Raw genomic sequence first — 13,152 nt, 5'->3', positions numbered from 1 at the left:
ATAAACTTTTCACATCGAGCTATAGAATGAACTTTTCGGCTAAAAAAATTAAAACATTTTTATAGAATAAAAAAAAAATTAAAAAGGTGGCTAATTTCTTACATGTTTGGTTTGAATTGATTTGATTTCGCATCATAATTTGTAACTTTTTTTGTTATGTTTAAGTAGGATTTAGTAAGAATATGATATACAACATACATATTTAAAATCAATTACCAGTTGATTGAACATTCTATGATAACAAAGACTCTCATACTGTTGAAATGCAACATTACTGTATGATTCACAAAATTCAACATAGTGGATTGAGAATTCTATTGATAAAACATACTCTTCAGGTTGAAATTCAACATAACTGTATCGCATACATAAATCAACACAAAGTTGATTGAGATTTCTATGATAAAACATATTCTTCCAGTTGAAATGCAGCCTAACTGTATCACATTCCCACCTGAATAGCGAGAGGATACTACCCTTAATGCGAGCCCCTGTGATAGCTGACATTTAGTAAGGCCCATGTGTGCTGCTTTTGAATTGAAGAAAATGCAAGGACCTAATAATTTACAATTTGCAGCTTATCATCAATCACAAACAAGCAAAAGCTGACCTTCACCTTCAGGGCCTCAAGAGTACAGAACCAAAAATGAAGCTCACTAGTGATTAGAAAAAGTTGCTTTCAACGACATGGAGATGTCTGACGAAGGCATATTGGTGACAAAAAGGATCCAAATATATACAATATTAACCAATTTTGCACATAAAGCATCACAGATCTGGTTTTCTTTGAAGATCAATTAAAGCGCTTTGCGAGATCTGTGGCAACACTTTTGCAGTTAGTTAATGATGAGCTTCTAATAATAACCTTGCTATCATCTTCCATCAGAGCCTTCATAAGATTCAGCCGAATATCCAGAATTCGAACAGGTAACGATATCTGCAATCAGAGGCAGTGAGAAGCTTTTAGTCCAGAGATAATGGAGTATAATATAGGGATTTCAGTGTCAGACAGAAATTGCAGTTAGTTAACTGTATCTGCAATCATAGATAGTGAGAAGCTTTTAGCCCAGAGATAATGGAGTGGAATTTAGGGATTTTTCAATAGCAGACATAAATAATAGCAGTTCTTAAGAACAATCATGATCTCTGGTTAAAGCAAACATTCTGAATTTTAGAAAAGGCCTAATTTGTATTAGAGAACACAATGCAGATTAATGGAACAGGAATTAATAAAAAAGCCTATTCCTAATCTATACATTTTCATGAAGCTCTTGCTGGGTTTTTAAGATTTTATTTATTTATTTTGAGTTGGAAAAGGTCAGGACTTGGTAGCACATTGTTTATTGTTATGGAGTCCCACACAAGACCGCTTACTACTATGAATAATGAGAAACAATGTCTTTGCACAAAGTATCATCAAATCACACAGCTCCTGGGCACCCCTAACCACCTGACTGACTATTATCTACTCAAGTGGTAGAACACCATAAATAATTACATGAGTAAAAAATATGCTTACAAGGTCTAAGATGAATGCCCATCAGTATCAACAGTTATAACTGTTGAAAACAGTAAGAGGAAGGCTAATAAAAGAATAATGCCTATGGTGATGAGGGATGAGGAATGGCAGTGAGAATTTGGGTGGTTAATAAGTTTGAAGCTATGTTTGAGCCCTGAGACTGAGCCAGGACAAAATAATAATCAATTAGGTAAACAAAAAGAAGAACCCCTACAAGGATCTATAGGGACTTCTGGAAAAACAATAGAAGTATGCCTATCAAGATCTACAGGAACCCCTGTTAACGCTGAAAACATAATAGGAATGCCCATCAGGATCAGCAGACTAGCCTGAGCAAGCACTATTGCAAAACAAAAGAGGAACGAGTATATGAACAGAGCAGGGCTACTACCGCACTACTTACCATAAATGCAACTGGACTGTTTGCAGTGGCTAATGGCTCCTTGAATGGCACTTTCTATCTCCATCAATGTGCTCTCACTACTGTAGCTCCGAAGCTTTTGCTGCATATCAGAAGGCTGATGTTTCCCCTTCCCCAAATGCTTGTGAATCATCTTCAAGTTACCAGAGAAATATGAAAATGACATCTGCTTCTCAAGTTTTCTCTCTGAACCCAGACTTCTACCATTTTTCACTCCATTTCTTTCCCTGGATTTCTCCTGATCTCTGAACCTTATTTTCTCATTATACCTCTGTGAAATCTTAAGATAAAGAGGCTTGATCTTCTGTACATATTTTTGAACAATCTCCTTGGTTCCCTTCTTTTCCCTATCCATATTCTTACACTGTCCTTGTCCATCATCAGAATCCTCTGATTTCTTCTGAAGCCCATGATTATTGTCAACTCTCTTAGAACCATTGGAATTATCTCTAGTGAAAAGAGACACCAGCGGTACTTCCACAACCTTTAATTTCAGAGTAACGAATCTATTCTGCTTTGGCACAGGAGAGTCCATAGCAACACCATGTTCAGCAGAAGGAGACTGCAAATCCGTGCCAGGTTTAGCAGACTTTTTGAATCCCAACAAAGATATCTTCAACTTGGTAGCAGTTTTGAGCAACTTTGGGAACTGGATCTTGACTCCAGGAACATTACAAGACTATGGAAAGGGAATATCCTTATCAGTATCATCCAGAGGTGGTAGCTGGCCTTGGTGAAACAAATTCTCTGCGGGAGGAGAAATGCATTGATTTGGGTTTGGGGCTTTTGGTCTACAAAAAAACGAGTCCAAATCAAATTCATCTTCTGTATCATCATCGTCTGAGCTCGCTACTGGAGTAATGTCTGTTGGGGACAAGGGCAATGAAATATCAATGTCAAAAAATTGGGCATCGTCTGCATAAGTAGGATACTCATGCCGAACAGGACTATCATCTGAATAAGCTCTGTCTGGGCTTTCTGGTTGGTATTTCGAGATACTCACAGAGTAATTCTCCATTGGATTTGGATTAAAGCCCTGAAAAGTATTAACTAAAATCCCTAAACTTATGGAGTATCTAAGAACTTCAAGACTCTGCAAGCCTGAATCGTGTGAAATGTGACATGATTTATATAAAAGGGGCAGTAAAGCGGAACGCAGAGGGATGCATACATTCAGTGCTTGCTGCTTTTATTTAGACGCTCCCAACCACCATGTGAGCACCTGATGGTCCAGATTTGGATTGCGTTCCACATTTTGCAAACACATTTCCACGCAAAGGGTGTTTTGGGGTTGTAAAATAGGATGGTTTTTCAAATCTATTTCAAGAACCAGAATGAAATTCCACATTCAATCTCATCATCTCGCTGCGACAGACATGGATCTAACAAATTTGTCAAAGGGACGAAGAAAATGGGGTGATGATATTAATTTTGGATCAGGTTGGGCCTAGGAATCCATGAAATTGAGCTTTTCCTGAATCCGTTTCCGAGGACGATGAATGCACGTGTCAAGGGAGCAGTTCCACTGGTAGTAAAGGCAAAGAAAAGTCTGGTTCCACTGCGGAACGTGTCAAGGCTTCTACTAATCCATCATCGGTTGAAAAAGCTATGTTGCCTGGGTGGTGAGCTGCAAAGCACAGGAGCTGGTGAGTTGAATTGGTTAGGGGAGTTGCAGAGCTTGCAGGGAAAATTCGAATGCAAATGAGCAAAATGGGAATTGATTTGGGGCAGATTCGAAATGCCATATCCGCGGTCAGAATTCTGTCAGACGAATTAATGTTCCACGGTGGTGGGTGGAACAGTGGTGGAGGGTGGCAGAGATCGTGAAAGGTGGTTGAGGGCGGAGGAATTATTAGTCGCTGGAGCTGAACGTTTTTCCGGGCGGTGACGGAAACCAGGCAATTCCTCCGCCTTGTTAGACTACTCCGTTTAAAATATATTTTTAAATATATTAAATATTTTAAATAATGTTTAGGTATTTAATTTTATAGTCACATACACAAATTTATAATTGTATTTTTTTTTTTACATAATTTTAAACAAATAAAATATTTATTATTGAAAATCTAATATTAATATTATGCCAATTAAATCAAAATAATTTAACTATTATAATCTAACTAATGTGAATGTGATAACACTGATGGAAATGTTGTTCACCATAGGAACACCAAATTATAAAAAAGTGTTGTAATTTTTAATGAAATGGAGATAGTGAATATGTATTTTATGTTAAAATTAATTGATGACGATTGTCTATCGGACCTTAAGAAAAGAAAAATAATCTAATTGTGATTCTTCAAAACCTTGTTTCTATGATCAAAGAGAAGGGAAAGAAGTGCTTCAAGGTCGCTATAGTTGGGCTACCTTAAGAAGTCAAGAAGATTATAAGTGTGATAGATATTAGGGAATTGAGAGTGGATGTGAGTAAGAGCTGGACAGTCTACAAGGAAGTGCTTTTCATCTTCCACCCTTTTAATATCACAAATATGACAGATTCTATCTTCCCAGGGAGTCTTGGGAGTAGACCACCACTCGGTTTCACTTCGAAGCTCATGATAATTAGTTATTATCCTAGCGATGATCATTTTTTTCTTAGTGTTGGTTAACACAGACAAATAATTATGGTTATCAAGGGTGGGGTTGATCACCTCCTTATAGTATCTTAGCTTCCTTTTACCCTCCAGCTCTTTATCATCCCACAAATTGTCCTTAAAATTGGAGGTAATAACATCTTTGACACTATCCTTGCTTCCCATGATGATCTCCTCCTTAATCCCCCAATGGTTGAGTCACGACTGGGCATCCTTATGGCACCCATGGTTGAGATGAAGGTGGCGGTTTTGACTAGAATTAGAAGCAATTTTCAGGAGCCTCTTGGGGTCCATGTTGTAAAGCTTCTTCTTATACATCAGATATCTAAACATAGTCGTACTTTCAATGGGGGATAGGCAAACTTCAATCAAGAGGATAGGATAGGGAGTATTTCCCTTGATCTTTAGGTTGTAGGTTATGAATTGCTTTTGAATCATCTCAATCTTTCTGCATGAATCTTTGGATATACTACAACCCCAAACTTCACATCCATATATTAAGACAACACCATTGACAAGGATCTCAAAGAGGAACCTCTTTTTACTCCAAATGCAAAGATCGATTGACTTATGATTGTTTTCAAGCTCATAATAAGCTTTCCGACCTCCAATAGTCATTTTCTCGATGCTATAATTCCATTTGAGTTGATGAGGAAAGTCAATATCCAAATATTTATAAGAAGAAACCTTCTCTAAGCAATGGTTATCATAAACGAAACTACCATGGGTGATATTTTTGGGTTTAATGATCATGACTTTAGTCTTGTCGGTATTAACCATCATGCCCATCTTGGAGTAGTAGACATGAAGAGTCTTAAGATGCTTGACTAGGTCATCATGTCTTTTTGTAAGAAGAACAATATCATCAACATAAATGAGAAGAGTAATTGATTATACTAGCAAGCTCGGTGCCCTTGCAACCTCCAGTATCCAGACACTCCTTTAGCTTATCGATGTATATGCCAAAAATGGTAGGGGATAGGGGACACCCTTACTTAACTATGATATTGCATTTAATGTCTTTAGACCATCCTTCATTCGTCTTAAGCTTGGCAATGACAGTTTCATAGAGGCAGATCACATCAATCCTCAATTCAGGAGGAACCATGATCTCTTCAAGTCTCTCCCAGAGCTTATCTCAAGGAACAATGTTGAAATCTTTTCTAAAGTCCACAAAACAACAGAAGAGATCGACTTTAGTATTTTGACACTCCTTTGCAATGATCTTGAGAGTGACAAGATGGTCGATAGTCGAGTGATGTCTCCTAAACCAGCTTTCTCTTTATCTCTTTTAACATGGTTTTCAAGCCAAAGGTTAAGCGTCTTTTCCATAATGATCCCATATAGCTTGGTTAGGATGTGGCTAATCATAATGGTCATGTAGTTAGAGGGAACACTTTTGTCCCCATTTTTAAAGATAGGTACAATAAGGCTTTGCATCCAAAGATGAGGGAAGCCATGTTGTAAACCTAAATTGAGAAGTTTGAGGAGATGAGGAATGAGGATAAATGAAGTCCGATTTTAAAGATCTCAACTTTGTATGCTTCAATATCTTTAACTTTCCCATTAGCGAGCTTATTAATCCTAGACTCAATGTTTTCAAGAGTAAATAGACCCTCCTTAGTAGGAGTGTTTATGCTGGTTCTCATGGTGTCTGGAGAGTCATACAACTTCTTAAGATAGTTGTCCCGATTGTCTAAGGGGATAGAATGATTATCTTTAGTTTTACGAACAAGCATATTCCACCAAAATTTTTTGGGCGCTACTTTAGAAAGGTGGAGAAGATGTTCTTGTCTCTTATTAATATATGACCTCATCTTCCTCTTGATCAGAGCTTCATATATAATTATACTCTGAAGCTTAATGATTTCATTAGGAGCGTCTCTGATTGTTTTCCTGACAATTTTATAGTCTTTGTCATACCAAGGATTGGAAGTTCTATTATTCTTCTTATATGAAGTCTCATTAGAGAACTTGCTAATGGAAGTGGAAAGGGTAGTAGTAAAATGGTAATAAATTTGATCAATGTTGCTATTATAAGCCAGGGAGCCTAAATCCCTTTCTAAATCTCTTAAGAAAAGGTCGACCTTACTTCTATCGAAGCGAATGTGTCTTTTTCTTTCACTCGTCTCCTAGATGTGGGTGGTATGCATAACAAGATTGAGGGATAAAGACAGGGGTTTGTGGTTAGAGTCAGGCTCGAATCCGTTAAGTAGCTCAAAGTTTGTAATACGATTGAGGACAAGGGTGTCAAAAATTGCATAATCCACGACACTGCTACCCAGCCCATGGAAACAGGTCATCTGACCAAAGAGAGGCCACTTGTTAATACCATTACAGATGATTAGGTCCTGGGAACTACAAAGTTTGAGGAGCTCGGTGTTGAATAAGTTCTCGATTATGTCTTGAGAGTTTCTCTTGAATCTATTAGCTAAGTTACTATCTTCATGAAGCCACAACGAGTTGAAATTAGAGTTGTTACTTAATATAATAGCTTGGTTAATAACAACTAAATATATTATTTATTTAATTAAGATTATGAATAAAAGATTAATTAATTTGATTCAAAGATTAGTTCAACTTTATATATATATATATATATATATATATAGATAGATATAGATATAGATATAGATATATATATATATATATAACTTAGATTTATTTTAATTTAAAACTGATTAAATTAAAATAAAATATTTTTTTATAAAATATAAAATTAGGAAAAAATTATAATTAAATTATTCAATTTATAACAATTTTAATATATTATAAAATAAAAATTAAAATAAATATAAACCTATATTATAATAAATAATATAATTACTAAACTATTCTTTTAATTATTTAAATAAATATTTATTTAAAAATATAATATATTAATATTTTTTAATAAAATATTTTAACATAATTTTATTATAAAATAATTTATGTAACAGTGCAATACACTAAAACTAGTTTATGTTTTGTAAAGTTGTTATTATAAATTAATAGACATTCAAATATAAATATTTAATTTGTATAGTTAATAATTTATGTAATCCGCAATAAGGTATGCACGTTCATTTCGAATATTTTCGTACATATATTTGGACAAGTTCTAACCGATGTAAATTTAAACTTAGTTGTTAAAAAAATTATTATGGTTTTCGATTGTTTAATAAACTAATTTAAAATAAATTGGAATTATGGTTTTGAAAAGTGTTAGTGTTATTTAATTGTTTTAATATATTGGTATTATGATTAGTAATTTCCCATGTATTCTCCTGTTTTCTAATTTGATGTTGACGACTACATCAAATTAAGTCACTCTATGGAGGTTAGAATTTTTATTTTATTTAGCACAGGTGGTAAAAGCCATATATATCTTGGCATGTTATTAAGTTGATTTTAATGGTATTTATGAAATTATTTTTCTACTTCATATAATAATAGAAACCATTTGTATGAAATTATGAATTCGTCAACTTAGAACAATCACATTCCAATAAATAAATAATTGTATTAATAATCAAATTGAATTAAATCCAAATTCAAATAAATGTTGAAATGCATAAAAATTGATAGTAAAATGTAATATGAAATAAAATATCCTAACTTGTTCAGATTATAGAGAATAACCAATCATATCAAGCTTTCATTTCAAGTATACAAACAATCCCATTTGAATGAAAAATATCATCCAACAACTTTGTCAAATACTAAATAATCTGTAAGTAATACTAAACAATCTATGAGTATATAAACTAAAGATAAGGAAGAACATAGAGTAAAGAGTAAAAAGGAAAAATTAGAAGAATATGTTAATATTACCAATTAAATAAGTATTTAAGCATTGGTAACCCACAATAATATAAATGAAAAACTTGATTTCATTTAGTTAACATTTCTTAATAAATATTATAACTATTTAAACATGGATACCAGTAAAAAAAATTTTCTCGACAAAGCTAGCTAATCTATTATATTATATACAGGTAAACTTTACATGCAAAAAGACAGGCCACCCAGGGCCGACTGTGGCACCTTGGGTGGCTTTACTTGACTCAGAATTCGCCCACGCAGGGGCAGCACTTCCAGGTTATACCAAAACACTTGACACAGAGTTGATCTCAGGAGATAACAAAACGACCCGCGCAGGGGCATCCAACAGAAAGACACAAAACAGACTTCGCCAAGACGCATAACAGACAAACACTTAACATGAACAAGAACTGAAAGCATACAATGATAGAAATTTAACATAGACCAGATACCAGCTGAGACCTCGAACCTATCCCGGACCTGAACGCGAGGAATGTGAGCTAGTGGGTGTCTATGGGAGTTAATCTTCAGGTTTTTCCTCCACGATATAGCTCCAGCCTTGGCCTTCTGGGATTCCCGCCCACATTGCCATAGGATCCTGCGAGGTGTCCGGCGGCTCCTGCCCTTGAGGTTGGGAAGGGGCTTGCTGAAGCTTCTGCTTTGAATTTCCCTTTGTAGCTGATGGTTGTGCCTCTGGACGTTTCTCCCAATTGCCCTCTGGAGATATCTCAGCAGCTGCCAGTTGCGTTCCTCCTTCATTCTCCTCCGGAGCCTTTGTAAAGAGAATGGAGATGTGTGCGTTAATGCCAACATTATCCCGCGAGCTGCCCAGGGTGAAAATGACTGAGCCGAACGCTGGGAGCATGGGCGTTCCTCCACTGGAGCTGCCGGCCTCCAGAAACTGACTGGCTGGAATTGGTGTGGCTCCCGCTCTTCTATAGCAATAGCAACAGCAGCAATGATGGTGGGCATCCGCTGCAGGGGGACGTGAGGACACACTACGCCCAGAACCTCTCCTACACGGCTGTCGATCCCGCAATCGCGCCATAGCTTCAGTGCCGCCCTCAACTTGCTCCAGAACCGTGCTTGAGGGCTGGTTGATACTGCTCTCACACCCAATTGAGCACTGCCCCCAAATTGACTCGAGGCAGAGCTCAACTTCCCAACAACTACCCTCAGGAAAAACAAGCAGGAAGCACCCTTCTTCCAAATGTATGCCCTCACTCTCAGAATCAGACGCACTACATTTTCCTTCCGAGAATTGAATTGCTTGCTCGGCATTCTGCTTCCCGAGCTGCAACATTCCTTCCCTCTTAAACCAGCTGCCATTCCCTTGGGTTTTGCTCGCATTGAATTCTCTGTGCAGGCTCTCCATCGTTCCCAACGTCCTCATTAAGGCTACCACCCTGTTTCTCCCGACTTAACGTCTCAGCGGCGAGGTTCATTAAATCCCCCTGATCCTCACGTGGCGGCACATGCTGGGCATGTGGCACCCCATGTCCTGGCTTGGTGACACCCGCATCCGGGGAGACAGCTTCTCCTTGGATCAGGCTTTCACATTCCTAGAGCTGTTGCCTGTTAGGAATGATATTCATGCCTCCGAACAGAAGGGGGTGTTCAGTCTCGACCCCAATGTTAGCTAGGAGGTCAGCTATTTTGTTTCCTTCTCTTTTAGTGTGTACAAAGGAGATGGCTCTGGTGTTGCTTAGCTTCTGTGCTATGTCATTTAGCCATGCTTCTAGTCTCCAACTGGGGGCTACTTTCCTCGCTTGCGAGCCGTTCTGAATACGAATGGCCATGTTGATAAGAATCTGGGAGTCGCCTTCTACAATCAGGGGTTGTAGATTGAGATTCCAAGCCTGCTGAAGGCCTTGCCAAAGCCCTTCCAGCTCTGCAGAGTTGTTGGTATCCCACCCCATGTTCCCAAAGTATATTTGCATAGGAGTGCCTTCATGGTCCCTCAGAATGCCTCCAAAACTAGCTGCCCCTGGATTGCCTTTGGACGCCCCATCGAAATTCAACTTGTATGAGTCTTTAGGGGGGGCTTTCCAATGGCAGATGTCCTTGGAGTTGCTGTTAGGTATGCTATTCGAGAGCATTTCTTGAGGTAACTGCAGCTGCCAATTAGTTAATATGTTATATTCATTATCAGTGGATGGGAGCTCTTCCTGGGTCCAGACTTGAAGCCCCACCGTCTCTTGTATGTTCCTGTGTATCCTGCCCCAGGTTTCTTCAGTAGTAGATCTTTTGTTTTTGAATATGCGTTGGTTTCTCTCCTTCCAGATATTCCATAGGACTATCCCCGGGATGATACTCCATAAGTGATTAAGGATCTTGCTTTTGTAGGGATGCTTTTGCCATTGTCTTATGGAGTTGATGATATCGTTTTCCTCTCTGCATTTGATTTGGCATCTGAAACTGACCTTGTCCCAAAGTTGATTGGCTAGAGGGCAGCTATCCAAGAGGTGTTGGAGAGTCTCTTCATTTTGAAAGCAGTTATGACAAATAGAGGGGCCCTGGAAGTTGCGCTTTCTGAGCTGATCCCATGTGAGAATTTTTTTATGTCCTACCAGCCAGAGAAAGTATGAGATTTTTGGCCAGGGTCCGATGTCCCATATTTTCCTCCACAAAGGGTCTGGTGGCATAGAGGAGTAGCATATCACTTTGTAGGCCTCTGAGGGAGAGTAGGATCCCTTGGGTTGGTATCCCCATCTAAGAATATCCCCACCGTTATCCAGCCTAATGCTTCTTTTCCTAAGCTCGATCCTTAGCTCTTCTTCCTTCCGAGCCTCTATGTTGTTGAGAATTTGGTTGCTCTGTTTCCATTTTCTAAAACCAAATTCCAATTCCGGAGTCCAGAATTGGTGAACTTTTTCCTGTTGCTCCTCCGGCCTTTCCGGTATCAAAGAAGGGTGAAGAACATTTTTGAGTTTGGGCATTTGGTTCCAGGCGTCAGTCCAAAATCTTGCAGTACGTCCATTTCTTATTTCCCAGAAGCTATGCTTTTGAATTAACTGATAGTGCTGCTTGGCGGCATTCCATATTAGAGATCCTTTTTCAGTAGGAGTGAATCTGATGAGTTCTTCTTGAGGTCTGTTTCCGGCATATTTGGCCGTCCAGATTTTGACCCAGGGTTTATCTGGGTTAGTGATCCATTGCCACCAGATCTTGGCATTCATAATAGAATTACTGAACTCAGGGTCCCTTAGCCCAATGCCTCCCCTGTCTTTGGGCATGCATACATTGGTCCATTTAACCAGGGCCCATTTGCGATTGGTGGCAGAGTTGCTCCATAGAAAATTGCGCTGAAGGTTTCTTATGCTTTTTAGAACCCATTTTGGCGCGGCCAGAATAGAGAACAGGTACAGAGGCATTGCCTGCATGACCGATTTGATGAGAACAACTCGACTGGCTAAGTTAAGAGATCTATATGTCCAGAGGTTGAGACGGTTTTCAAGATTCTCAAGAAGGGAGCGCCACACAGGTTGCTTAATGGCAGAGGCCGTGAGGGGTGCACCTAGGTATTTGGAGGGGAGTGGAGCAGAGGGGAAGCCCAAGATGTGAGTAACTGCAGATTTGACTGAAGGCGGAGTATAAAAGAAGAAGACCTGCGATTTGGAGCAGTTAATATGCATACCAGATGCTTCAGAAAAATCCTGGAGGAGGGATTTAAGACGGCGGGCTTCTTGAACAGAGGGGTATGCAAAGAGCATAGTGTCATCAATGAATTGCTGATGAGAGGTGGCAGAGGAGTTGTGCACGGAGATGCCTTTGATCTGATTAGAGTGGAGGGCTTGTTTAATGTGACGCCCTAATCCTTCCACCATGAGAACAAAGAGAAAGGGAGAAAGGGGGTCCCCCTGCCGAATACCTCTGGAGGGTTTAAAGGGGCGGGAGGGAATGCCATTCACAAGGATTGAAAAATGAGTGGACATTATGAGGCTCATGATCCATCGAATCCAAGAGGAGCAGAAACCAAAAGCTTTTAGCATATGATGTATATAACTCCAGCTTAGTTTGTCAAATGCTTTGGAAAGATCTAATTTAAGAAGCATACCTGCTTGCTTTGAGTGCTTGAGGGAGTGAATGATCTCGTGAGTGAGAAGAATACCATCCATAATTTGTCAGCCTTCCACGTACCCTGACTGTTCTGGAGAGATGAGCCTGGGAAGGAGAGGTTTGAGCCGATTTGCTATGACCTTTGATATGACTTTGTAGATGACGTTGCATAGGGCAATTGGCCTGAATTTATCAGGGGTTAATGCCTCCTCCTCCTTGGGGATGAGAGTAATGAATGTGGAGTTGAGAGAGGGAAGCAGCCAGCGCATCGCTCTGGATTCTTCAACAATCTGCCAGACTTCCTCCTTTATCATATCCCAGAAAGAGTGAAAAAAAGTGGTGGTAAACCCATCTGGGCCGGGGGCTTTACCTTCTTTGAGCTGCATCATTGCCTCATCCACTTCCTGGGGAAGAATAGGGCGCATTAAGAGTTCATTGTGTTCCTCCGTAATGAGCTTTGGAACATTGCGGGTGATTTTACTAATGGCTTGTTGTCGATCTTCTCTTTGCTCTTGATGGACCTGTTGAAAGTGATTGAGGAGCACCTCCTCAATTTCCTCGTGAGTCTCTACTTTTGCCCCCGCTTGGTTATGGATGAAGGGTATATTGTTATGCATTCTTCGCTGAACTGTGGTTCTGTGGAAGAATTTGGTATTTCGCTCCCCCTCCTTCAGCCATCTGACTCTTGACTTTTGCCTCCAGTAGATTTCTTCCTGCTTTCTCCTAGCTTCTAGCTGACTATGAATGAGTCGTTC

At 39.1% G+C, this 13,152-nt stretch overlaps 1 protein-coding gene across 1 annotated transcript; it reads right to left on the bottom strand.

Annotated features, from left to right (window-relative positions):
• Positions 1–305: 305 nt before the first annotated feature.
• Positions 306–3,521, bottom strand: LOC149141027 (putative membrane-associated kinase regulator 2). Its single transcript, XM_089448926.1, has 2 exons — positions 1,923–3,521; positions 306–937 (listed from the first exon to the last, which is right to left on the bottom strand). The coding sequence occupies exons 1-2, from the start codon at positions 2,473–2,475 to the stop codon at positions 873–875; spliced, it is 618 nt and encodes a 205-aa protein (XP_089305052.1). The 5' UTR covers positions 2,476–3,521; the 3' UTR covers positions 306–872.
• Between the last annotated feature and the right edge of the window lie 9,631 nt (positions 3,522–13,152).

Source organism: Pinus tabuliformis, chromosome X, assembly GCF_031772625.1.
Source record: "Pinus tabuliformis cultivar Carrire ecotype Pingquan chromosome X, CPIR1, whole genome shotgun sequence".
Taxonomy (NCBI): Eukaryota; Viridiplantae; Streptophyta; class Pinopsida; order Pinales; family Pinaceae; genus Pinus; species Pinus tabuliformis.
Note: the sequence above shows the minus strand (reverse complement) of the source record. Positions and strands in the feature narration are given on the sequence as shown.